Raw genomic sequence first — 24,081 nt, forward strand, 5'->3', positions numbered from 1 at the left:
AGGAAAACAATCCAGCCGCGATCAAGCCGATTTCCTCGTTGAGCCTGTCTTTACACTTGCACAACGCAAACTATGCGGGGTGCATACCAGGGCAAGGTGTTCAAAACCCTAGGGGTTCTTTGGAAAATCTGCCCCCTCCGCCAAGCATAGTGTTCATAGCAGTGAAATTAAACTGTAGATTCGCGGAGGATTTGTGCACCGCCGATGGCAAGTTGATACAGTGAGAATGCCCACCTTTGTGTTATATAAATACAGGAGTTCTAATATATAGTCACGCAACAACCTCGTGGGCTCGCATTTCCAGAGCGTTGCTCTTTAAATAGTACTGGGGGATCACTTGGGTTGTCTCGTAGCCCAGAGATGCGTACAGCCTTTGCGCAGCCAGGTTCTTGACGTCGACCTCAAGATAGATGGCATTGCCTTGAGCGTGGGCTTTGAACTCGCTCAGCAACGAGGTCGCAATCCCGTTCCCCCTGTGCTCTTTGCTCACGCAGACCAGGTCTATGTGGCTTTTTGTTTTCATGTGCTTTCCGGCAGCTATCCCCACGATCTTGCCGTCGTGGTCTGCGACAACCGCTTCGTAGCCGGCTTGAAGGCAGTAGACGACGAGGTCAACGAACGAGAACAGCGATCCCCCGTCACGGGCCACCAGCTCTTGCACTTTGGATATATCTTGTGTACGCATGGAGCGTAACATAATACCGCTCTTTAGTGATGCCATATTTTTAATTAATCGCTAGTCGGGTGGACTGTAATTGTCTTCCGCGGCCAGCTTTTTTTATATGAGGTGGGAGCAAAAGCCGGGGTGGGAAGATGCATGCATTATTGCGCGCACTGAGGCACTTCGGGAGGTCGGCGAGCCCACTCAGCCGATGCGGATCGCCTCTATTTAGGCCGGAAAAGGGTGTTGTCGTACAGAGGGATCATTTTGACCAGCCAGGCGACGAACCAGCCTTTTTTGTGTAGGCATTTCACGGCAAGTTAAGCTATTTGAGCGTGCATGTGAGAATCACCTGAAGTTTGGGTGAGCCGTTCGTCAGCCACGATAATGTTGTTTCCGTCGGTGTGATTACCTAAAGCCGAGTATACGAAATCCGTGTTTCGGACCTACTGACGTCATTTCGAGGCCCGGCGGGCCAGCGCCCATGATGGATAAGGTTGGAACAAAAATTTCTACAGAATTGAATCTTCTACAGCTTGTTGGCACCAAAAAAGGCGAGCTATTTAGGGATCGCGGTCAATGGTCTCGTATTCAGCCGGCTGCGCATTGGGCTTGATGGCACCAGAACGCTTGATGACAACTGCGTCAACGGGACGGTCGCCGCGAGAGGTCTTGGTCGTCTCAATGGCACGAACAATGTCCATGCCGTCGATGACTTCACCGAAAACAACGTGCTTGCCGTCGAGCCAAGGAGTCGCAATAGTGGTAATGAAGAATTGAGAGCCGTTGGTGTCCCGGCCAGCATTAGCCATGGACAGCAGACCAGGGCGAGTGTGCTTGATGTCAAAGTTCTCGTCGGCAAAGCGGTCGCCGTAAATAGACTTGCCACCCGTGCCGTCGCCCCTGGTGAAATCGCCGCCCTGAATCATAAAGTTCTTGATCACGCGGTGGAAAGCAGAGCCCTCGTAGCCAAACCCGTTCTCACCGGTTGCCAGCTGGAGGAAATTAGCAGCAGTCTTGGGAACCACATCGCCATACAGACCCATCACAATACGACCCAGAGGCTTTCCGCCCTGTTCGATGTCAAAGTAGACTCGCTGGGTGATCTCGGCGGCAATGGCAACTGCCATCAACCAACTGCTCAAAAGAATCGACAGCACACGCATTTGTAATAGTCGAGAACGGCTTCCCCCAGCTTATAGTGCAAAGGGGGTTTAAGAAAGTGAGACTAGCAATAGACAGCTTGTTTGCTGTAGATACTGAATAGATGCTAATGTGCACAAGCTCGTAGGACAACACAAAAAACCCCAGAAAAACTACCCACTACTCAGCCCTCCAGCGTCCAATCTTGGTCTTCTGACTAAACCATGGCAGACAATCCAACCCCTAGAGATGTCAAGCTTTTGCACTTGATTCTCGCCTCCATGGGTGTCACGTCGTACCAAGATGCAGTCCCGCTCCAGCTCATGGACTTTGCGTACCGCTACACCCTAGGCGTGTTGAACGATGCTCTCTTATACAACGACTACGCCAACGCTAATGGAGGCCAACTGCCCGCTGGCGTAGGCGCCTCTTCAGCATCACTTACCGTGGATGACATTCGTCTCGCTGTAGCCGCTCGCGTTCAGAATCAATTCAAGCCGGCGGCACCCAAAGAAATGCTTCTGGAGCTGGCTCTGGAGCGCAATAGAAAACCGCTGCCTGCCGTGGGACAAACGTATGGATTAAGGCTTCCGCCGGAGAAGTACTGCTTGACTGGCTACGATAAGGACATTGACGAGTCAGAGGACGTGGTTGTTCCTGGATTCGAGCCCATGAATGTAGACACCGGCTCTACTGAGCAGACCAGAGAAAGCACAGGGGAAGACCAGGAAACAAAAGAGGAAGAGGAGGCTAATGACGTAGACTTGGAGGGAGAAGCTATGAACCAAGATGATTAATTTTACGTTTGAGACACTCGGGAGCAAACAGTGCTTCAATGCTTTCACTGCTCTTGTCAAAACCCCGGCCAATAAGCACGATTTTGGAGTCACTCTCCTCGAAAGGTACGTCTGTGAGTTCGTACGTTTCACGCACTGCCTGTAGAATTTTGGTCTTACCACCAAAACTGAGCCGGCCCTTGGCCCGGTGGATCTCTACCGGGTTCCCCGCAACCTCGCGCTCCCACAGCAGATGCTGGAGCTGCGACTCTATCAGCTCGTAATGCTTTTGGTCTTTAATATTCAATGCGATAGTAATAGTAGAAATATCCTTGTCATGCTTTGCAGCCACGGGCTTGATACTGTCGAAGTCAATTTTCGAGTACGCTTTGACTTCGAGCAGGTCGCTGGGGTCGATCCGACCGAACGAGGTCTCAAGGATTTTGCAGGCAGCATTCACAGAGCTCACGGCTTCCTTGGCAGTTTGCAACTGCTCGGGAGTTACAAGGTCGCACTTGTTTATAACGACAATGTCTGCACAGGCAATCTGAACCTGGGCAGTCGAGCCGGTCTCCAAAGATTTGGCAATATTGACTGCATCAACAACAGTAACAACAGAATCAAGCTCAACGCTCGACGACAGTGCTTTGTCTAGCCAAAACATATTGGCTATTGGTGCCGGATCTGCAATACCCGTAGTCTCTAAAAGGATGTAATCGAATCGTCCGCGGCGTTTCATAAGTGTCTCAATCGCAGTAACTCCAGCGTCCTTGACTGTACAGCATAGACACCCATTATTCAGCTCAAGCCATTCCTGCACTTCAGTGTTATTTTCAGAAACAGTCAAGGATCGCTCAATATCTGCGGAGTCACCAAACTCGTTCAAGATGATGGCGATCTTTTTCCCATGGTTTTCCTTGGTGAGGTAGTTCAACAACGTGGACTTGCCACTTCCAAGATAGCCCGTAACAATTGTTATTGGCACCGCGGGCAGGCTTTCATCATCTGATTCGCTGGCTGCGCTAGTGTCCACGAGCAGGGGTACATCGAGTTCGTCGTTCATTAGGTAAGTTGGCTCCCCGCCAGGAGCCTGGCTATGTATCGCCCAAGCTTCATTTTGTAGTGTACAAATATAATAAGTAACGTTATGAACTACCCCTTATTTGACCAGAATATACAGCCTGCTGTAATTGACGTGCTGAGGGAGGTGATACACATGGTCTCTGCGTGAACTGGGAAATCACCACGTGAGTATTGTCCCGGAGATGCATTTTCCGATGGCGAGCCAGCGACGAAGAGTCCGAAAACTGTCTTTGGCATACAGCACAGCTGTACGGCTTTTCACCTGTATGTACGCGAAGATGAACTCTCAATGCGCTTCTTTGAATGAACTTTTTGTCGCAGATGTAGCAGCAGTTAGGTCTTTCCCCGGTATGGATCCGTTCATGCCGCACTAGGTCGCTCTTCCTCTTGAAATTTCGCGAACATGTCGGGCAACTAAACATACATGTCGCAGAGTCTATTTTGAGTTGAGAGACGGTAATTGTGCCCACGACTGGAATCTTGCTTGCCGCGCTCGAGGACTGGTCGGGTGAGCTCTTGCTTTTTGCAGGTTTTGAGGTTTGCGGTTTCAAGGGTGGTCTATTAAAAACCTCGTTTACACTAAGGGTTTGCGGTGCATGGTCAGCCTTGACTGGGTCTGTACTTTTTGCCTCTGCTTCTGATATAGTAGGTGACAGTAGAGGAACATCGTACTTTGGCATGTTAGAGTAGCGGGGCTCATTTACTTTGTATCCACGAAGTTGAGCTAAATAAGCCACCATTGTTCCTGGGGTAGCTAAAACCACCGAGATTGGAGGTAGAGCTGCAGGTCCCTCGGCTGGCGGTAGTTCTTGTGGTTTCTGGTGTGACAAGATATGATCAAGCTCCATCTAAGACCAGGATGAGGACTTAAAGATACTTGCTTGTAGAGTGTGTAAGACAACTCCCGAGTAAATTGCCTTATAGACTCTGCTTTTATCGTGCGCTTTGCGACTCGCATGCAGGAAAGCAAGTGATGATCAAACCCTAAGCGGCGCAGGACGGGAAATAATTTTTGTCAAACATTATGAATCCCTGCATAAATTGTCTTAGATGCTCTTGGGCGTGCTACGTTTTTTCTATAACTACAACCACCGGTCCCCAGCTCGTCAATGGACGATCGGAGGAGCGCACGATTTCTCAGATTCTCTACAACGCGATCAGGGTTGGGAATATAAGCTTTACCAGCACAATTAACGCGCTTGACGCACCTCAGACGCAGACTTCTGCCCCGTTGTATTGTCATAATTGATCATCTTGGGGCCTCATTGCCTCGCCGCTGCAGAGTAAATGTAACGGCTCCACAGCCTATAAAAAAGGAGCTGAGAAGACCTCCTGCTATACAAGATACACAATTTGGTATTCAAGCACCATAAATATCAATTATGTTAATCTACAGTCTGACCCCTTAGTTTTATCCCGCCAAGACGTCGTCTCTACTCTCCGAGCTCGTTTCGCGGTTACATGCAAGTGGGAGTTTGTTTCTAAATCACTGAAACATAAGCTTTCGCTCTGATATTATGGTGCTGTGCATTCCTGCGTAGCGCATGTTGCAGGACCGCTAATGAGCGTATTCTTGTCTTTGTCTTCGAGACCCACACCCCACCAATCTTGAAGTCGATGTATGCTGGAAAAGTCCTGCAATTAATGGTAAATAAACGCTGTTAATTCTCTATATATCTTTAGCTTTGTCCCACATTGATTCCACCGAAGCCCGCCACTGAAACATGCACTCCATATCTCATATGTCTCAGACACTGGTCTTTGGGTTGGTGCATACGTACAGGAGCACAAGCAGAAGGGTGATGTTGGATTTGAGCGTCAAACCTCAGAATGGCAGGTGGACAACATGAGGGTTCCGTTGGTTGTACCTCTTACCGTATTCGGTAAAATGCGTTGGACGATGGCCTACAAAAAAAAAGAAAAAAAGATTTAGTTACTGATGGCAAATATAAGAAAGCAGAAAGTCTCAAACATTTTTAGAACGCGCCTAAACGTGCGCTGCCCCTTTAACTCTATGCTAAGTTTTCGGCCCAGGCTCAAGTGTCTGGTCTGAGATGTAGCGTAGTCAGCATGAAATTAAAACGAACTCAGACCATTAACCTCGCTCTGCAAAGAGAAGCCGGTACCACCCCCTTTGAAAATGCGCAGCTTTTAGGAGACGCTTGGATCGATCACAAATACTTGATTGAGCTGTCTAGATCAGCAGCTATCCCGCTCATGCAGTTGGTCCGTGGAACTTCGGTATACTTTGAGCCCAAGCCAGTAGTTGAAAAAAGCCAGGAGTATCTTGATCTCATGTCCGAATTGAGATTAAGGCAACAGGAAAAAGAGTACCAGGAGTTAATTGGCCGCAATGAGGAGCAAACAGTAATCAAACCTGGAACGATTGAGGCTAAGGCTTTAAAAGAGGAAGTGACTACCATTTTCAATATCACGATCTCAGTCGTTGCAGTAGCCTGGGCCATATGGAAGTGGACACCATACTGGTCAGTGCAATCTAGAACTTTGGCGTGCCTTTTCGGCTCAATTCTGATTCTAGTAGCTGAAGTTGTTGTATATCTTGGATATCGAAGGCGCGTTAATGATGCTCGAAATACTGCAAAGGTACTTAAAGAAAAGCGTAAGATCATCCAGACACTCCCAATCGACCCAGTAGAGAGCATAGAGGAGGAGGAGGTCTTGAAGACCGAATCAAAAACAACGCAGGCAGACGTGCGAAGGCGGTACTGATCGCATCGCATTAGTATTGTGCACTTTATTTAAATTTAAAATCGGTGACATTTACACTCACTGCTGCAGGTGGTGATGGCAGCTTATCTAGGGAAATTCTGCCCACTTTATCCTTCGACGAAAGCTGCTTGAGACCCCAACGTAGAATAACCAGGTAAAGATCGAGAACTGTGTACTCAGGCCACATGGGTGAGGCAAACTCAACTTGGCTACCATCCACACACTCCCAGAGCATGAAGTCGCTTAAGCGAGTTGTACCACTTGTTCGAATAAGGATATCCAGCGGCTCGGCATCGGCAGTATAGAGACAACTCTTGAACGCGCTCTCAGATATACCCTCGGGGTCTGCTTGCCCGTTTTCAGCAGCTTTTCGAACAGCCTGGGCCATGTCATCGCGGGAAGTGTAGGGACAGCAAATATTGATCACTGTACCAGTATTTTCCGCGGTAAGCCTTTCAATTTTTTCGATATCTTTTTTGAGGTCATCAGGAATCATATCCCGGTTGCCCAGGATTTTGATTTTCCACCCCAAGCGTTTGGCTAAAGAGTCGTCACCATCGCTAACTTCGGCCAGACTTGTTCTAACCATATTGAATAGTTTATCAGTCTCCTCTTGGCCACGATTGAAGTTCTCGATACTGAACGCATAAACCGTAACAGTCTTCACCCCCAAGGTAGAACAAACTTGCGCGGTTCTCAGGAAGGTTTCGAAGCCGGCTGTATGTCCCTTGACAGTTTCAATATTCCTCGATTGAGCATAACGACGGTTGCCGTCCATTACAATTGCGATATGATTTGGTATCGGTCCAGTCTTCAATACATGAATGGCAATGTCGTTTAGAAACTGGACCCCATAAAGCGCGGCTGGGAACTTGAGCACCCACTTGGCAAGATCCATGTGGTTGAATTAGTGTGTAGACACGGTTTAGTGGCGAAGCCACGTATATATAGTGATGCGTAGGCTAGCTATTTTCTGGGGACAGTGTGACCTGTCACATTCCAGAACTACTAATAAAGAGGCGTCCACAACCAGAAATATCGAGAACTGCGCAATGACCTGTATATTTAAAAACCCCTCAATTGAGCTTTGTCTGCTCCAATGGATGGTTTTTGCGTATCAACACCCATCGCTTCAGCCCCCGAGTTGAGGCAGGTTTTGAGGTTAGGGCAGAGCCCGCGGAAGCAGATTGAATAAACGTGTAAGTAGACTAATACCGCTCTATCCTATTGCCACACCAACGTTTCAACACTGTATTCAATATGTCGACCAAAGCTGTTATTCTTGTAGGCGGTGACACCCGTGGTACCCGATTCCGTCCAATTAGCTTGAGTGTCCCGAAAGTGCTCTTCCCTGCTGGAGAGAAGAGCTTGCTTGCCCACGCTGTTGATGCTGTGATCGCTCAACCAAACATCAGCGAAATTCTCCTGATCGGTTTCTATGAGAACAGTGTGTTTGATAACTTCCTCGCGCAGGTCAATCGCGAACACCCTGATGTTTCCGTCAAGTACTTACGCGAGTATAAGGCCATGGGCACCGCCGGTGGTTTGTACCACTTCCGCGACCAAATTCTCCGTGGCAAGCCAAAAAGACTTTTTGTTATCAATGCTGATGTCTGCAGCTCTTACCCACTGTCTGAGCTCACTGCGAAGTACGATGAGTCGGAGGCTAATGGCGTTATTCTAGGTACCCGCGTCGCCAAGGGCATTGCTGCCAACTATGGCGCCATTATCGCTGATGACAATGGAAAGGTTCTGCATTATGTAGAAAAGCCTGAAGAATCGGTTTCGACTTTGGTCAATGGCGGTATTTACTTATTGGATGTTTCGGTGTTTGACGTCATAGCTCAGGCCAAGCGGGTGCATGGAGACGAGCATGCCGGCAACCTTGATGACGAGGACGACGACGAGGACAAGCTGTCGTTGGAGCAAGATGTCCTGCCTGTTCTCGCCGATACGGGCAAACTTTTCGTTTACCAAACGGAGGCATTCTGGCGCCAAGTTAAGGAGGCCCACTCAGCCCTGGTTGCAAACCTGTTATATCTAGAGGACTCTGGAGCAAAGAACGCAGTTTGGGTCGATCCATCTGCCAAGATTGACCCTAGCGCTAAGCTGGGTCCTAATGTGACCATTTGTGAGGGCGCCAAGGTTGGACCGGGTGCCCGCATTCGCGACGCCGTTATTCTTCCTCGGGCAGAGATCCGCGCCAATGCAGTAGTCATTAACGCCATCGTGTGCTCTGGCAGCAGAATTGGCCGCTGGGCTCGTGTTGAGGGCTCTCCCATCTCGGTTTCTTCTTATGAATCTACCGTTGTCAAGGACGGTGTCAAGGTTCCCCGCGTTGCCATTGTTGCCCACGATGTCGCTGTCGCTGACGAAGTTCACTTGCAAAATTCTGTGGTTTTGCCTCATAAGGACATTCGCAATGACGTGCGTAACGAAATTGTCATGTAGATATTGGGCTGCCAGATCCTCAACGCATGTTATATTTTTTTGCTACTCAATCAACTATAAACCGTTTTCGGTTCTAAATGTATCCCAAGCTTTGTTTATAGCCACGAAGACGCCTTGGGCGATCATTTTAATCTCTGTAGATGCAGACGAGGGCACTTTATCAGGATGCGTCCGAGCAACCGCCTTCATATACACGACTCGAACCTTTTTAGTTAAAACAAGATCATGGAGACCGACCGGCTGCCAGCCAGAGTCGGCCCAGAGGACGGTGTGGAGTGACGAAAGAAGTGCCCGCAGGTTATCTTCTTTGCCTGTCTTCCAGGCGTCAATACGCTGGGTAACAACGTCACGGAGACCGTCCCGTTCCGCCTCGAGATTAGCTTGTCGCTTATGCTCATCGCGCACTTTTTGCAAGGCAGCCTTACCTGCTGCACTGGTCGGCTCACCTGTTGTGTTCCACTTACGTCGTTGACTCTTTTTCTCCGGCGGTGGTGCTGCTTTCGCTTCAAGTTCGGGGTCCAGTGCCTTTTGACACCGTCTTCGACCGGTCAAAACCGTATGTGAGGCAAATCCGTTATCTAGCAGCTGCTGATAAGCCTGTCCAGCTTCTTGGTATCTTTCAGCATGCTCCAGAGCTTCAGCCTGACGCAGCACAAGCTTTGACCAGATTTCTTGTGCGGTTTTCCCCTTTTCAACCTCCACGCCGCTCAGTTTACCCTGGGGTAGAAGGCGAAGGCCCTGCTGTGTGTCGTTTAGAGCTTCACGAAAATTACCCGACTTGAGATTACAAGCCGCTCGGTTTGAATATATGAGCGAACGCAAAATGTCGTTGGCAGCAAGACCACTTAGAACCAAGTCGAAATGCTCAACAGCCTCGGCATAATCGCCTCGTTTGTATGCTTGAAGTCCATTTTCTCGATGATTAGAGGTGTTTCCACTGAGTTTGGATGAGGTTGATGGAGCGGGTGAAGCACTGAAAATGTCCATGGTGGAGGCCGGAGCGGAAGGGGGACCGTCCAAGTCCAGCAAATCAACATTAGGGACAGAAGCTGCAGGTGGTACGCTAGGAGAATCTGCAACTGGGCTTGGTGATGCTCCAGAAGCTAGGCTTGGCGATGCTCCAGAAGCCAGGCTTGGCGATGCAGGCACCTTAGGAGAGCCAGGATTTGTGGCTAATGCTGCTCGCTTCTCTCTAAATGCTTGAGCCCGAGATGGGCGTGTCGGCATGGCATCATCACTTGTGAACTTGCGTGAAGAAGGCAGAGACTGTGATGATGATGAGGAATCTGGAAGCGTGCTTTGAGGAGACGGTGCTCGGTTTCGATACTTTTCGGCATCCCTCATCCAAGCAGGGCTGCCATCCATAGAGCCCCGCGAGCTTCCACCTCCCTGGTATTCAGCCACAGCTTTTGCAATGTGCTTTTTGCCAAAAGACCACATTGACGATGCCTTAGCCAAAACTGTCGTCCCAAATTCTGTAGCTAAGGCACTAACGTCGTAATCCTGGGTTGATCGGCGAGGCTCTGGTAGCGGCATACCTTGAGCATCAGCCATAATGTAAGACACCGCACCCCGAACATCCCCATTCATAGCACGGAGAGCCTTTCGAGCAACTTCAGCATCGAACCCCATGTCGACTAACTGGGCAATATTGGCATCTTCGGCGCTGTCTGCATCAGAGCGTGATGCTTGGCGGGACGGTTGGCGTGGAGGTTGGCGTTGTGGTTCGCGTTGAGGTTGGCGCGGCACTTGCTCGCGCTGTGGCTGCATTTGCGAATCAAAATCTTGTTGTGGCCGCCTTGGCTTCGAGTCAAAGGTGGATCCGGAACCTGTGCTGCCCTCTGCTACCTGAGCACGGCTTGGCTTGTCGTTAGTGGGTTGTGAGGGAGCGGCAGGCTTTGCACTGTTGAAAACATCAAATTCATCCAACAAACTTGATTGTGCTTTGGATCCCCCGCTAGCAAGCGGCGGTGTGTGTCCCACTGTAGACGGCTGCTGTGAAGGTGCCGGTGAGGCTGAGGCCGATGATCCTCCGAACAGACTGTCCCACTCGTTTGCCTGCTGAGCACGAGCGTTGGCTTTCGCCTGCTCCGCATTCTTCAATTGCTCGGCAAGGGAAAGCTTGTCCGTGCGTTTACTTCCTGAAAACCCCAGACCAGCGAACGAGTCCATGCTGTAAACAAAATGCTGACTAGTGGCAAGACGTGAAAAATAGGCTAACATAGTTTTACAAAAATGTGCAAGATAAATAAAGGGTTTGATGGCATGAGAATTAGTCCCATATATGACATCTTTCAATGCAAGGTAAGGCAGGTGAGAGATTGAGCACCGCTACCATTCAGACTCACCGGTTCCTCTGCTGAACACATAGTCTTTGCCGCCAATATTAACAATACCATCCTTCAAAACATACTTCCAGCGATTGCGGACACGCTGGACCTTGTCATAAAGGCTTAGAATTACATCCTGGTCGCCGCCCTCTTCGCCGTCGTTTTCGCTGTTGAGCTCGTCCTCTGACTCCTCAGCGTCGCTGAGCCCTTCGCCTAAATCACTACCCAGATCGCCTGAATCGTCTTCTTTCTTGACGTCGGGTTTGATTTCCTCAGACTCGTCACCGTTCAAGCCATCGGTTTGTGGCAAACGGGGTAGTACAAGCCCCCCATTGTTAGTATAGGTGCCTGGAATACTAAGGCCGTTACCTGGGGGCAAGGTATGCAGTGTGTTCTGGCCAGTGGCAGGTGGAATACCACTCAGTTGGGGCATCTCAGCAGTGCCACGGTACCCATAGATGGGATCATATCCGCTCGTGGGTATAGTTGGACCTGCGTTATCCCAGGGCATCACACCCACTCTCATTTCAGAGAGCCGTTGTTGCCAGGCGTTCCGAAGGAGATTCAGAACACTATCATCTTCGCCACGCTCCTGGAAATCCTGTCGAGCGTTCTCAAGGACTTCATCGATAACAGATTGGTAGAGGTCTCCGATCTGATTAGACATGATGGGAGGAAACCAAGTTATAGAGTAAGTGATGAGAGGAATCCCAAAGAAACCTTTCGATCTCTATCACGTGACTGCGAAATTGATCGTCGAGACGAGCCCGCTAGTCGTTTGCCAAATAGTCCTTATCGTATAAGTCTGAGAAGTCGTGGCTCAACATAACGGTTAAAAGCATAGAATATAAATATATTTTTATTTTGTAGGTTGTGGTCCACAACTACAATGGACTCCACATTGTTCAAACAGTACCTACTGGCCGGTTGTTTTATACTGAGCACCTTGCTGCCTGTTTTTGTCTTTTTATTGAAACCTAGAAAGAAGGTGTTTTCGCCAGAGAGCCGCAAGAGATTTCGGCAAGTGTGTGATGCGAAGAGGTTGGTGTTGTTCCACAAAACTCGGCGCAGCATTCCACCCTTTGAGGGACATGTATTCAAGCGACTCGAGACCATACTTGGCGATTTAAGACCGGCTTTGGCTCAAATCCGTACTATCGAAACGGCTCTGCGCGCTGCCTCACTGCATTGGCTGGAATCGGTTCCAAGCCAGTCTTCCTCAACCGTGTCACAGTCGTCGTCCAGCCTTTCATTCATTCTAGTTGACGACAAGAGCAACCCGGTCGTTTGGTCAAGCTCGCCCGAAATCAATTGCACGCCTAGTCCCCCAGTTGCTGAGGAAAACCTGAAAGCTTGTCTCGTTGCCATCAAAATTGGTCTGGTTCAGCTGATGTCACTCATGCGGGCGGATCTAAGCAACTTCGAGGAGAAGCACGAGGTTGCAAGCGCCGTAGACGAAATTGTTCAGCTACATCTGTCACTCATATTGAAACAGCCTACTCTACAGGCACTAATTTTGATCTTTCTTGCTGACTCTCTGCGCTTTCTCGATACGTTTCTATCGGTCCATACGTTTGTGCTTATAGTTTCGAGCTGCAAAAACGCCAACGGAGACCCAAATAAAGAAGCTTTATATGCAATTTGTGCAAGTGTATTCCCAGCGTTCATGCCAGGCTCAGAGATTGTTGATGAAGTGCTCTGTGAATCGCCCTTCAATTATTCGTTGTGCAGCCTTTTTGCAGATTCCAGATACTCTGCAAAGTACCTTTTGTCGCTCTACTCGAGAGCTGCCAAATCCTCGCCACCAGATTATGATATGAGCCTTTTCGTGGCCAAAAAAAGGCTACAGAGTATCTACAAGAAAAAATAGGCTGTAGATTTCGCGCGTATGCGCACAACCTGCAGACGCCCACATGCCTGAGCAGGAAAGAGGCGCCTCTGTGTCAGCAAGATCTGAATACCTCCGCGCACCAGGAAAATGTCTGATTCAGAGCTCGAGGACGCACTAGAAAACTTGAGCCTGGTGGTGGAACCTGGAACTCCGCAACCAAAGTCTGCGGGTACGCTACCACTTTCACCATTTCGATCTCCAGGCCGCGCAGGACGCTCCCCGACGCGTCCATTGCCCGCCGACAAAGCCCTGACGGGTGGTGCCGTTCCCTCACTAGCATTTGATTCATCGTCAAATGTTGCCCTTAAGAAGGAATTGGTTGAGATCAAACGCGAATTCATTGGCGTAGACGTGGAAGTGCCTCTGGGTCCCAGCCCAAAAGAGCCCTCAGATATAAGCATTGAGCTACAAGATGCAGATAAGAGCGTCGAAATCAAAGAAGAACAAAAAGAATTGACACCCAGAATCGAAGAGTTCCTAAAATTAGCCAGGGATCATGGTTTACAGCACTCACGTGCATCCACAAAAGTTCTTATCTCTGCGTCCGCTCACCTTCATCGATATACTCGTCCATGGGCTTCCAAGCGCGAACTTAGCACTATTGTCGAACGCCCTGAGCGTTTGCTGGCATGCTATATGGGACTAGGTGCAGCCTACATGGTTGCCCCTCTGGAAATTGTCGAGGTTATGCGAAGAAGTTCTCTGACAGCCCCACATGTCGTCAAAGTTCATGGCAAAGAATGGATAGACGAATTGATCAAATTGGTTTCTGAAGTGGACCTGAAACATGCAGCTAATGAGCTGGAGGTTCCAGATACTTGGCCCTCTGGTGATATTTATTTGTGTTCGGACACTGTAAAAGCACTTGAAGGTGTCATTGGAGCTATTGAGAATGGTGTGGATTTGATATTCGAAGCTCCTCGCAACCGCGCTTTTGTCACAATTCGGCCTCCAGGTCATCATTGCCATGAGGATGCTGCAAGTGGGTTCTGTATGTTGAACAATGCCCACATTGCTATTCAGTATGCTAAATCGCACCATCAAATTTCTCATGCCTTAATTTTTGATTTCGATCTACATCATGGCGATGGGTCACAGGATCTTGTCTGGAAGTTAGGGTTTAATTCCACTGGTGATGCCGATCTACCAATGGCGTACTATTCTCTCCATGATATCAACTCGTACCCGACTGAACGGGGATATGCAGATCCTGCTTTGCTATCTGCAGCGTCAGTATGTCTGGATGGGCACGGAGTTTCTATCTGGAACGTGCACCTGGAGCCCTTTGCTACAGAAGAAGAATTTGACGAGCTTTATGAAAGCAAGTACGCTGTGCTTTTCCACAGGGCATTGGATTTTCTGCTCAAGGCTGAAAAGGAGTCCCTGGCAAATGATAAACCGTTTAGACCATTGATTGTTATATCCGCCGGTTTCGATGGCTCAGAGTTTGAAACCCCCGGTATGCAGCGCCACAAAGTGCATCTGCCCACTTCATTCTACAATCGATTCACTAGAGATTGCGGTGCGTTGGCAGACCGCTTTGCTGCAGGACGACTTCTGTCACTACTCGAGGGTGGCTACTCAACCCCGGCAATTTCGACCGGAGTGCTGAGCCATCTCACGGGTCTAGCTAACGTTCCTTTCAAACCATCGTGGGCTAGAAACGAAGTAGCGAAAGAGTTTGAACTGGGGGCCAAACCGCGCTGGAAACCGTCTGGCCAGGCAGGAGCGGGTATTCAACTTGGCCGGGCGCTTTTCCCCAAAAAAGCCCCAGAACAACACGAACGGATCATATATACAAGATCCTTGAGAAGCCGCACTGTTGAAACACAATTATAATGATAAATTTTTCAACACTACATCAGCTACGTGCCGTACATAAATAAACTTGACGCCATGAGGCCTTTCTGTTCTTTTTTTCTGATTCGATGCATGAAAGCTTCAGCAAAAAATGTGGTAAATGCGGTACATGAGATTCTTGCGCATTTTTTCGCTGTGAATAGCATCTTCAGTAGCAACAAGCTCCATATCGTAGGTGCGCAATCCGGACGTTACGTCCAAGTCCTTCGACCATACCGGCGCCTTGCGTGTCCAAAGTTTGTGAGCTACAAATAAAAAGATCGCGACGGGAAGCGAAAGCATTTGCTTGAAGAAGGCCTGAGGGTCTGGAGACTGGTGCAGAGGAACAATGGCGAGCCAAAGCTGGAATGCAATAATGGTAGAAGTAGCACCAAAACCAATGATCGCACCTGGAATACCGAACGGGCTCCGATAAAGTAGCGAACTGAGAGGAATTCCGTCCCGTTTAAGGGCTATGCGGTGACGGATCAAGCTGATTGAGATGCTTGCCCACAGATACAAGAAGGACAATGATACGAATGCGTACATCCAATCAAATACCTGTCCATAGTCCTCGTAGGCGGCCAGGAATGACAAGCCGCCGAAAAGAATAGTCAAAATCAACGCGGCAGTTGGGCGGCCGCGGCGGTCGGTGGTAGCAAAGACGGCAGGGGCGTGACCGTCGACAGCCAGGGTGGAAATAACACGACTGGCGGCGAACGTGGCGGCATTTGCAACCGAAAAGACGGAGATAATGATAACAGCGTTGAAAACACTAGGCAAGCCACGGACACCGGCATTATTGATCGCAATAACAAATGGAGAGGTAACACCCAAACCTTCTTCAGTGTATGGAACCAACAGGCAAACCATAAGAGTCAAGGTGATAAAGAATAAACAAATACGCCAGACGACTGACTTGACAACAGCAGGGAAGGCACGATGGGGTGCATTAGAGCTAGCAGCTGCCAAGCCAGAAATCTCAGTACCACCGTAGGCGAAAGCAGAGTTGACAATTCCTAAGGCCACGCCTTTAAATCCTGAAGCAAACGATCCTGGATTGTCGAACAGCTTTGCACCAATGTATTTGTGGTTGGGACCTCCTCCTGCGTCAATGACGATACCGAAAATGATAAACCCAATAGCAGCCAAAACCTTGATCGAAGAGAACACGAATTCAGCTTCACCATATCCCTTTACACCAAAGAAAGTGATAACGATAATGCATACATAGAAAATGGAGACCCACGCAACAGGGTTCACCTTTGCTGCTGCGTTATTGTCTTCGTGCCAATATCGAATAACAATAGACGAAGTGATAAGCTCAATGGGCATGACAATGAGCCAGCACAAAGCATACATCCAGGCGCAGGCAAACCCCCACGACTCGTCGATGAACCGACTAACGTAGGTGGTGAAAGAGGCGGACCGGTATCGAACACCGAGCTCTCCTAGACTGCCCATGAAGCAAAGAACGGTGATACCTGTAATGGCAAAGCCGATCAAAACTGCGCCAGGACCACCAGATTTAAGGGAATTGCCCATACCAATGAACAGACCGGTTCCCACTGCACCAGCCAAACTGGAGACAATGGCATGTCGGGTGGTCAGTTTGGCCTTGCCTGAGCCCTCGTTCTTGATCATCTCGAACCTGATTTCCTTCTCTGTCAAGCCCGTAGTGTCAAAACCGACATCCTGGAGATCGTTGGGCTTGAAGTCACTGAAAAACTTTTTCACCGTTTGCTTGGTAGTCCGTTTCGTGGGGGCAGTCTCATTAGTTAGATACCCCGAATCGAAACTAGACCCTCCAAGCCCGGAATTTCCCTTTTCGAGTTCAGACATAGTAAAATGCTGAAATCTGGGGATGAGTCTTTTCTCTGAGAGCGATCCGTTGATGACTCCAGCTTTTAATCGCCAAGCTTATATTACGCATCCAGGCTGCATGTCACGGACAATTCGTGCATGTCTATCGCCGAAAACGGCAGGTGATAGATGAGAGTAGACTTTGAAAATGCCCAATTCAAAAGGCCAAAGGTACATTGCTACGAAAATATAATCTGTGTAGCCTTTGTGGGTTTTTCGAGCGTTTGGGGCTTGCCAAGCTTCAAACCAAAATTCGCTCAGGCTTGGCCGCAACCGAGTAATTCGCCGCAACGGCCTTGCTCGCTGTAAATGAGGAAAAGTTTTATGAGGCTGATTCTCGAGGGCTAGGGTTTCATCGCCTAAAGGGCATTTCATATCGGACAGGCACGGGCGATATCGCCTATCCACATTTGACACCCTTGCCCTGGTTGGGCCAATCGGCGACAATCTTACTCCAGGTAACACCCTCGGCTAGGCCAAATGGATTATTTTCGGGGTCGGGGTCAGATGCATTTACAGTATAAGCGGTGATTTCTTTCACTCGTCCAATCAGGTATTCTTTATTTTGCATTTCAGCCGCAATCTTTGGGTCAAGGAAGTAGTGTGGGGCACCTACATTAAACGCAGCCCAAGGCTTGGGCTGCTGCAAGCTATCTCGGGTCGGTAGGAAAAGAACGAGGTCGCCCGGTTTGAAGGAAAGCAGCGCCAACCGGTTCCGGCTTTCGTGTTGTGCCTTTCGAGCCTCTGATTTGTACGAATGAACTTCAGTCTGAAATTGCCGAGCCAGTTTCTCCATGTCCGCGAATCGCTTGCTGACCCGCAGACGCAATAAATCATAATCAATAAATATTCCATCTAGAAATGCCTTGTAGTCCGCATCTTTGTCGATGGACTGTAGCCATTGTATGTCCTCGGGGGCCTCTGGTGAGGCTGTTGACCCTGCTGTTGGCTCGCTGCCTGATCGCGTGCTTGGCTCACTCACCTGAGATGATCCTGCAACACTGGCCCTACGGAGCCCTTTAACTCGGGCAATTTCGAAAACGGGTGATCCATTTACGACTGTAATGGTCCCTTGCAGACCCATAGTTTCAAGCATTCTCTTGACGCCGCGTGATGCTTCGGCCAACTTCCGACTGATTTCCAAGGCTGCCTGAGACAAAAAGCGGTTTTCTCCTCTGAGACTCTCCACTGTTTCTTCTTGTTTAGCAACAATCTCTTTCTCCTGTCCATCTTGGATCGCTTTCTTTTCAATAACTTGCTTTTCACGCTCTTCGAACGCCCGTTGTTTAATTTCTAGTGCGCGCTCGCGTGCTGCGAACACCTGCTCACGCTCTGCAAAAGCGCGCTCGCGCTCAGCAATAGCCCTTTCACGTTCTCCAAGACCCGCAGCTTTTTGCTCTAGTTGAGTCTCTTTGACAGTTGTTGAGTCACTCTTTGTACGAGCCTGGTGGCTTGTAGATCTTTCCTGTTCAAACCGAAGCTGTAACAATATGCTCTCAAGCTTGCGAATTTTATTTTCATAGTTGCTTGAAGACATTGACAGTCCGTTTTCTTCCAAAGACTTGGCAAGTTGTTCTGACATTGCCTCCAACTCGCCTCTCAGTTCGTCTCCAACGCTATTCAGACCTACTGCGTCGAGTTGTTCAAGATAGTCTTCAATAGTCAACGAGTCTGGGACAGATATCTTGGTCAAATTCACTTCGATCTCCGGTAAGCTGTGCACAAGATCGTGAGAAATCTCAGCCATGATACCTGAGGACATATAGTATTGTTGCCAATTATCCATACGCTCTAATTCAACATCTCGGAGCGATGCTAAACGCTCCACCATTAAATCGACCATGTTGCGGTGTTCTAGTTGCCATGTTTGCCTACGGTTGAGTTCGATAATGAATGCACCATATAAGAATGGCAACTCAATGACTTCCGCCACTTTTGCCTTGTAAGAATCTGCCTCCTGGAGCAATTTCCCGAGTTTGGCCTGCTCGGGCTTCAGTTTTGCAGACGACAACTGGATTGAAGAAATGGAGGCCATGACTTCACATAGCCGGGTCTGGGCAATGACTTTTTGATCAAGGGCTTTATTGAGAGCAGTTAGAAGGTCTTTTCGAACAGCATTAATATCTGGAATCAAGCTTCTTTCATGACCACTCAATATAGTACGCGCTAGATCCTTATCAGCCAACGCCTTGACGTTGTTGGTGTCGAAAACGACTTTGTTGGTCAAGGATTCCATCTCACGTAGCAGCCGCTCTACGCCGGTGACCCCAATTTCAAGCGGGTCTTGGGTGAAAGTTGCTAATAAGGTGGTGCCTCTGTTTTGAAGAGACGTGATGGCTTTCTCGACCAATGCAAGCTGCTTTTTTATCTTATACTGTGTTTGGAGCGCCTTGTCAAACATATCCGCAACCAATGGTCTCTGTAGTGTACCCAATATCGGGGCCAATCCTGGTACGCGCTTGCAGCGAGCCCAGCTCTCCGACCAAGTACTGCAGCGCGCTATATCTTTGTCAAGATCTTCCTTTTGTTTAACTCTTTTCATCAGAGTACGCCTCAAAGATTTGAGGTGGTTGCTCATATGATTTAGAGCAAGATGGGTCCCACTATCGATCGTTTTAGTTTCGGGGCGTAGATTCAAAATGCGATCGGCGACCTGCTTTGCAAACTCGTTGTGGCGCATTGCCCATTCTGATCTATCCACAACCACCTGAGATAAAATCATGTGTGAGGCCTCCAGATCTTCGAATGCAGCCGCGGGATCTGGCGCCGCCATATTGTCTTCTTCCAATTGAGCCACTGTCGAGGCTTCCATTGAAAGCAGTTTTGATCGAGCCAGATCAGGCTGTGATATCAGCTGAAGGTCGTACAAGTATACTTTTTGGCTTTCAGCAATCATCTGCTCTTTTAAGCGAGAAGCCGACGGCGAGACCAGAAGTAACTGGTGCTGCGGATCAATTGCGAACTGCTGCTCCAAAAGTTGGTTCAGTTCATTGAGGCTGTGGACCCGTTCCGGGTCAAGTACCGTGGCCTTTCCTGTGTAGCTGTTGTAAAGATCCATTCACAATAGTACAAGCGCTTCGGCCAGCAAAACCGTCGTCAATTGTGGCAATCGCAGATCGAACTGTTGATCTGTGGGGGAGAAGCGGCACTGCCCCTTAAGTAATCTCGTACTTTTTTACGTCCCCTGGCAAGCTAGTTTGGGTGTACAAATGACGGTTATACTAACGCCGTACAGGTCTGATTTAGAAGAGGAGCAAGTTGCTGCAATTAGCGAGCTTGTTGCCAAAGATTTGAGTGAGCCGTACTCTGTATATGTCTATCTCTACTTTTTGAAAGAGTGGCCGGGTCTCTCGTTTGTCGCAATGGATGGAGACAAGATCATTGGCACCATTGTGTGCAGTTTGAGGTCCCATCACGAACGACGTCTTCGCGGCTATATTGCCATGCTAACTGTGCACGAGGATTATAGAGGTCACGGATACGCAAAGCAACTGATCAAGGCCGCAGTAGAGAACCTTGCGGCGAAAGGGGCCGACGAAGTGACACTGGAGACTGAAGTCACAAACTTTGCTGCTCTTAATTTGTACCAGAACATGGGATTTATCCGGGCCAAACGATACCATCGCTATTATTTAAATACCAGTGATGCCTTTAGGCTCATTCTGCCGTTAACGAAGAAAAGCACCATTCCATTGGCATTCCTAGAACCATCAATTGAAACCAGTTTCATGGATAAACTCAAAAACGCATCGATCGCCTGAATCGCATATATCTTCTGTAGCATAATTTAATCACTGTCCACCGCCGTACCTGTCTTTGTAATCCAGCTTGAAAGCCATGTCCGACAAGGAGACGCTGTTTGAAATTATCCGCTTGAAAGAGCGACTGGCAGAACCCGCGGATGTTAGCGATTCAGACGAAGAAGAAGATTATTACATGTTGACCAATCGTGGCAACAAGCTGAAGCGAGGTGCTCGGGGCATTGCGTGCACTGTCCTCAACCCGCCTGGTGACCCAGTTGGTGTTAGAGTCGTGGACTATCATGGCCACAAGCAGGCGTTAATATACAAAAGATCACGCCCCGTGTTTATTGAAGACGAAGCTGATCTCGAGGGCGATTCGGACTATGATCCAGACGAGCCCCAATTACTCGACGAAGTCAAGCTCGACGACTTGCTAAAGCCGATTACGGACCCCGCGGAAGTCCCCCACCATCCTGCCATGTCAAGAGCATATACCTCTGACATTCTCCAAAAAATTGCTAGAGAGTCGCTGGATATTATTGTTGACGAAAAAGATCGGGTCACTAAACTCGCCAACCTGCTCTCGGCGTTTCTGGGTGACGACTCGCGCTATCTGAATCTCAAAAACCTAGAAATTCCTGAATACAACACCGCAGACGATGCTGCAGAGCCAGTTAAGCCCGAGCCGAACCCAGAGTCGTCAGGGCATATGATGGGCATTACAAGCGATGTACAAAGCGATGCCAATGGTGCCCCTATGCGCCCCAACACTCGCCAAGAAACAAACAAAAACGTCGAGCCATTTTTTGCGGTGCCAGAAGTGCAAATCGACTGTGACTATGGCGTCAGCGAGGAGGCCGCGGAGGATGCCCGCCAGCTCCTGCAAGTGGCTCATCAGCGCATGGAAGAGTTTGTTCGGTGCATGACCGAAATTCGTATGGGTCTCACCAGAGCAGACCGTCTCAGAAGACAGGTTCTGGCCTGGTGTCGCGAGATGAACAATGAGGAGTACGTCGAGGGCATGGAGGACGTCGACGATGAGACGTCGTCACAGCAGACCTGGCAAGCCCCGGAAGCCACCGATGCAAGCGCTAGCGGAACAGAGCGGTTTTCTGGTGTCGACCGTAGTGATTAACTTATTTGGTGTATGTTTAAGGTGTTTTTTAATGCTTGTGGATCTCCTTCGAATAAACACATTTTAATCTTTCATCGGATGTGGGAACTCCGGTGAAATAAGGAGCAACAGCAATATCGACTGTGGCTCCAAAGAGACCTGATACTAGCGGCTGCAGCTCGGCGCCGGTTTGCTTAAAGTCTGGGTATGCGTTGACTTCAAGGACCGACACATTATAGTTTTCATCGACCAAAAAGTCGAGACCAAAGAACTCAATTGAATTAGGCACCGGCTGGAAATTGACAAAGTCAGCTACTGCTGCAGCAAACAAGTCGCCAGTGATTGCATTGATATCGCTCATAACTTTTTGTTTGGCTTCTGCACCAATAGGCAAGTCCGAGAATACCCGCACGCTCAAATCGTCTACGGTCTCATCTTGGAAACAAGTGTTGGTGAGATGTCCTCTTAAGTCAACGTTATCACCATCAGGCGGGTGATACTTTGTGCCAGCAAACAATGCTAGCACATTTTGGTAAACGTAGACCTTGATAGCACCAACTGCTAAAACATACACGCGCAGATGGAACTTGCGGCCATCAACTAGTAGCGGGTTCTGGACGTACTCCTGAACAACAAAGTGCCGAAGATGAGACGTGACAACTCCGTAATCATCGCCTTCTTCCTCCTGCTCACCATCGTCGCTGTTCCCTTCAAAAGAGTCGAAAATTTCTTGCAGCCCTTCTACAGTCTTGAAGATTCGAATTCCCTGGGCTCTGTCACTCATTGCAGGTTTCAGAATCCATGTCTTGGAGCCCGCCCCGATTTCCTGACGCAAATCGTAGGCCTCATCAAGAGCATCGTCTAGAAATTCTGCATAATCGACCTCCAGGTTGAAGCTGTCCGGAAATGCCCGGTTGAGCACTGATTCTGGATGCTTTGCTTTATAGTAGGCGATGGTATTTGCCAGATAATTCTTTCGAATCAACCCTTTGCGGAAAACATAGGAGTAATAGAGATGCGGCGAATTTTGACGATCGTCAAAACAGGCATCATCATAGTCTTCATAAACAAACGTCTTTCGGCCCTTTTCCGGCTTGGCTTTGACGGGAATGCCATGACCCTTTAGAGCCTGTATCCAAGACTCTTTGACGTAGGTGTCGTTTGTACCAATAACCGCATCAAAAGGTGCACCGGAATTTCTATGTCAGTACTTCTGCAAGAGCAACAAAACGAACAACAAAACAAAAAAATAAACTTACAGATTCAAATTGATTACACCCTCCAATGCATTTGAGACACTATGGAAGCATGCTCTTAGTGGTGTAACGGAAATCTCACCATTCATGACTGTCCAAGCGTCGCTTCCGGGGCCACCCTCGTGGACGGTCTCATCGCAAAGATGGAATTTTGGAGCCCACCTGAAATGCTTCTTGTCGTCTTTCTCATTGGCTTCAAAAACAGAGGACCATTGGTTTTCCAAAAGCGGTGCGTATCGAATGACAGTTTTAGAGTTTAGCTCGGGCGAGAGGGGAATATTCACCGAGTACAATTGCACACCGTTTTGCCAATTGCTCATGAGATGGCCAATGAGTTTGACCGCAATCATAGATGCTTCCTCGACTTCGCTGTCGGGGTGCTCTTTGGTCTTGTAGCTGTAGGACAATGCCACTGTCTTTGTCCCGCACAAAGCAGCTTCTAAACTGGCACCCACCGTTCCACTAGACAGAATGTAGGCGGCTGAAGTGTTGCGGCCAAAGTTGGGGCCCGAGATGACAAGATCAACTGGGCCCTCCTCGGAGTACAGGTGGTTAATGCCTATGTTGGCGCAAGTGGCAGGTGTGCCGTTCAACAGAACCCATTCGTCGTAGTCCTTGGCCAAGTCAGGATTAGGATGATCGAATGGCCCAATAGTGTTTTTCTCTTTTCCCTTTGTGTAGACGTATGACGTGCTGATGTCTTCGCCGATCATATGTGCCTTTCCAATCCAAGACCGCTGCATATGAGGAAGAGCTATCGAGACCTTCCAGTCGGTGTAGTTTTTCATAGCCTCGTAGAACAGCTGAATGTACGGAGACACCTTAGGATCCGGTGGCCCATCGTCGTTGGTCAACAATATGTGCATGTTATACGTAAAGAGTAGTTAGGTGAATTCCGCTTTGTTATAATCACGTGGAGGGACCCCAAGTTACTTAAAAATAAATCTTCCAGTGCTTACACTAAGTATGGAAATTAATATGGAAATAAATATAAAGCTAGTACAAGAGCAACTAATTTGAACTACAACAAAAGCCAAAGAAAGAAACTTGTCAGACAGCCATACACACCCACCCTAAGCAACTCTCCCGGAGGAGCACATACAAAGGGTAGAGATCATCGCTCCTTAAGGTCGAGAAAGTAATAATCTCCCAATAGATCCACTGAGTCTGCTACAAGACAAGCTTGCAAACAGAGTATCAG

General features: G+C 48.8%; 17 protein-coding genes across 17 annotated transcripts; 7 read left to right on the top strand and 10 right to left on the bottom strand.

The window, feature by feature from the left end:
• Positions 1 to 271: 271 nt before the first annotated feature.
• B9G98_03982 (hypothetical protein) lies at positions 272 to 721 on the bottom strand (the record flags this gene model as incomplete). Its single annotated transcript, XM_024810539.1, has 1 exon — positions 272 to 721. The coding sequence occupies one exon, from the start codon at positions 719 to 721 to the stop codon at positions 272 to 274; it is 450 nt and encodes a 149-aa protein (XP_024666307.1).
• Positions 722 to 1,224: 503 nt separating this feature from the next.
• On the bottom strand, positions 1,225 to 1,827 carry B9G98_03983 (Peptidyl-prolyl cis-trans isomerase B; the record flags this gene model as incomplete). Its single annotated transcript, XM_024810540.1, has 1 exon — positions 1,225 to 1,827. One exon carries the CDS (start codon positions 1,825 to 1,827, stop codon positions 1,225 to 1,227), a length of 603 nt encoding a protein of 200 aa, XP_024666308.1.
• Positions 1,828 to 2,028: 201 nt separating this feature from the next.
• Positions 2,029 to 2,601, top strand: B9G98_03984 (Transcription initiation factor TFIID subunit 9; the record flags this gene model as incomplete). The annotated part of the gene is made up of 1 exon (XM_024810541.1): positions 2,029 to 2,601. One exon carries the CDS (start codon positions 2,029 to 2,031, stop codon positions 2,599 to 2,601), a length of 573 nt encoding a protein of 190 aa, XP_024666309.1.
• On the bottom strand, positions 2,582 to 3,643 carry B9G98_03985 (COBW domain-containing protein 1; the record flags this gene model as incomplete). Its single annotated transcript, XM_024810542.1, has 1 exon — positions 2,582 to 3,643. The coding sequence occupies one exon, from the start codon at positions 3,641 to 3,643 to the stop codon at positions 2,582 to 2,584; it is 1,062 nt and encodes a 353-aa protein (XP_024666310.1).
• A 390-nt stretch (positions 3,644 to 4,033) lies between these two features.
• On the bottom strand, positions 4,034 to 4,511 carry B9G98_03986 (hypothetical protein; the record flags this gene model as incomplete). Its single annotated transcript, XM_024810543.1, has 2 exons — positions 4,034 to 4,041; positions 4,088 to 4,511. The coding sequence occupies 2 exons, from the start codon at positions 4,509 to 4,511 to the stop codon at positions 4,034 to 4,036; spliced, it is 432 nt and encodes a 143-aa protein (XP_024666311.1).
• Positions 4,512 to 5,387: 876 nt separating this feature from the next.
• Positions 5,388 to 6,393, top strand: B9G98_03987 (Vacuolar ATPase assembly integral membrane protein VPH2; the record flags this gene model as incomplete). The annotated part of the gene is made up of 2 exons (XM_024810544.1): positions 5,388 to 5,420; positions 5,686 to 6,393. 2 exons carry the CDS (start codon positions 5,388 to 5,390, stop codon positions 6,391 to 6,393), a joined length of 741 nt encoding a protein of 246 aa, XP_024666312.1.
• B9G98_03988 (Dehydrodolichyl diphosphate synthase complex subunit SPAC4D7.04c) lies at positions 5,628 to 7,291 on the bottom strand (the record flags this gene model as incomplete). Its single annotated transcript, XM_024810545.1, has 1 exon — positions 5,628 to 7,291. The coding sequence occupies one exon, from the start codon at positions 7,289 to 7,291 to the stop codon at positions 6,419 to 6,421; it is 873 nt and encodes a 290-aa protein (XP_024666313.1). The 3' UTR covers positions 5,628 to 6,418.
• A 362-nt stretch (positions 7,292 to 7,653) lies between these two features.
• On the top strand, positions 7,654 to 8,844 carry B9G98_03989 (putative mannose-1-phosphate guanyltransferase; the record flags this gene model as incomplete). Its single annotated transcript, XM_024810546.1, has 1 exon — positions 7,654 to 8,844. The coding sequence occupies one exon, from the start codon at positions 7,654 to 7,656 to the stop codon at positions 8,842 to 8,844; it is 1,191 nt and encodes a 396-aa protein (XP_024666314.1).
• A 54-nt stretch (positions 8,845 to 8,898) lies between these two features.
• B9G98_03990 (UBA domain-containing protein 7) lies at positions 8,899 to 11,067 on the bottom strand (the record flags this gene model as incomplete). The annotated part of the gene is made up of 1 exon (XM_024810547.1): positions 8,899 to 11,067. One exon carries the CDS (start codon positions 11,065 to 11,067, stop codon positions 8,899 to 8,901), a length of 2,169 nt encoding a protein of 722 aa, XP_024666315.1.
• A 108-nt stretch (positions 11,068 to 11,175) lies between these two features.
• Positions 11,176 to 11,841, bottom strand: B9G98_03991 (Transcription initiation factor IIA subunit 1; the record flags this gene model as incomplete). The annotated part of the gene is made up of 1 exon (XM_024810548.1): positions 11,176 to 11,841. One exon carries the CDS (start codon positions 11,839 to 11,841, stop codon positions 11,176 to 11,178), a length of 666 nt encoding a protein of 221 aa, XP_024666316.1.
• Positions 11,842 to 12,063: 222 nt separating this feature from the next.
• On the top strand, positions 12,064 to 13,044 carry B9G98_03992 (hypothetical protein; the record flags this gene model as incomplete). Its single annotated transcript, XM_024810549.1, has 1 exon — positions 12,064 to 13,044. The coding sequence occupies one exon, from the start codon at positions 12,064 to 12,066 to the stop codon at positions 13,042 to 13,044; it is 981 nt and encodes a 326-aa protein (XP_024666317.1).
• A 108-nt stretch (positions 13,045 to 13,152) lies between these two features.
• Positions 13,153 to 14,904, top strand: B9G98_03993 (Histone deacetylase HOS3; the record flags this gene model as incomplete). Its single annotated transcript, XM_024810550.1, has 1 exon — positions 13,153 to 14,904. The coding sequence occupies one exon, from the start codon at positions 13,153 to 13,155 to the stop codon at positions 14,902 to 14,904; it is 1,752 nt and encodes a 583-aa protein (XP_024666318.1).
• Positions 14,905 to 15,006: 102 nt separating this feature from the next.
• On the bottom strand, positions 15,007 to 16,746 carry B9G98_03994 (Cationic amino acid transporter 1; the record flags this gene model as incomplete). Its single annotated transcript, XM_024810551.1, has 1 exon — positions 15,007 to 16,746. One exon carries the CDS (start codon positions 16,744 to 16,746, stop codon positions 15,007 to 15,009), a length of 1,740 nt encoding a protein of 579 aa, XP_024666319.1.
• Positions 16,747 to 17,167: 421 nt separating this feature from the next.
• Positions 17,168 to 19,825, bottom strand: B9G98_03995 (Autophagy-related protein 11; the record flags this gene model as incomplete). The annotated part of the gene is made up of 1 exon (XM_024810552.1): positions 17,168 to 19,825. The coding sequence occupies one exon, from the start codon at positions 19,823 to 19,825 to the stop codon at positions 17,168 to 17,170; it is 2,658 nt and encodes an 885-aa protein (XP_024666320.1).
• Positions 19,826 to 19,976: 151 nt separating this feature from the next.
• On the top strand, positions 19,977 to 20,528 carry B9G98_03996 (N-alpha-acetyltransferase 30; the record flags this gene model as incomplete). Its single annotated transcript, XM_024810553.1, has 1 exon — positions 19,977 to 20,528. One exon carries the CDS (start codon positions 19,977 to 19,979, stop codon positions 20,526 to 20,528), a length of 552 nt encoding a protein of 183 aa, XP_024666321.1.
• A 76-nt stretch (positions 20,529 to 20,604) lies between these two features.
• Positions 20,605 to 21,645, top strand: B9G98_03997 (Transcriptional regulatory protein RXT2; the record flags this gene model as incomplete). The annotated part of the gene is made up of 1 exon (XM_024810554.1): positions 20,605 to 21,645. The coding sequence occupies one exon, from the start codon at positions 20,605 to 20,607 to the stop codon at positions 21,643 to 21,645; it is 1,041 nt and encodes a 346-aa protein (XP_024666322.1).
• A 28-nt stretch (positions 21,646 to 21,673) lies between these two features.
• On the bottom strand, positions 21,674 to 23,746 carry B9G98_03998 (putative tubulin--tyrosine ligase PBY1; the record flags this gene model as incomplete). Its single annotated transcript, XM_024810555.1, has 2 exons — positions 21,674 to 22,823; positions 22,884 to 23,746. 2 exons carry the CDS (start codon positions 23,744 to 23,746, stop codon positions 21,674 to 21,676), a joined length of 2,013 nt encoding a protein of 670 aa, XP_024666323.1.
• Positions 23,747 to 24,081: the final 335 nt, after the last annotated feature.

This window comes from Wickerhamiella sorbophila (assembly GCF_002251995.1).
Source record: "Wickerhamiella sorbophila strain DS02 chromosome Unknown contig2, whole genome shotgun sequence".
NCBI classification, from domain to species: domain Eukaryota; kingdom Fungi; phylum Ascomycota; class Dipodascomycetes; order Dipodascales; family Trichomonascaceae; genus Wickerhamiella; species Wickerhamiella sorbophila.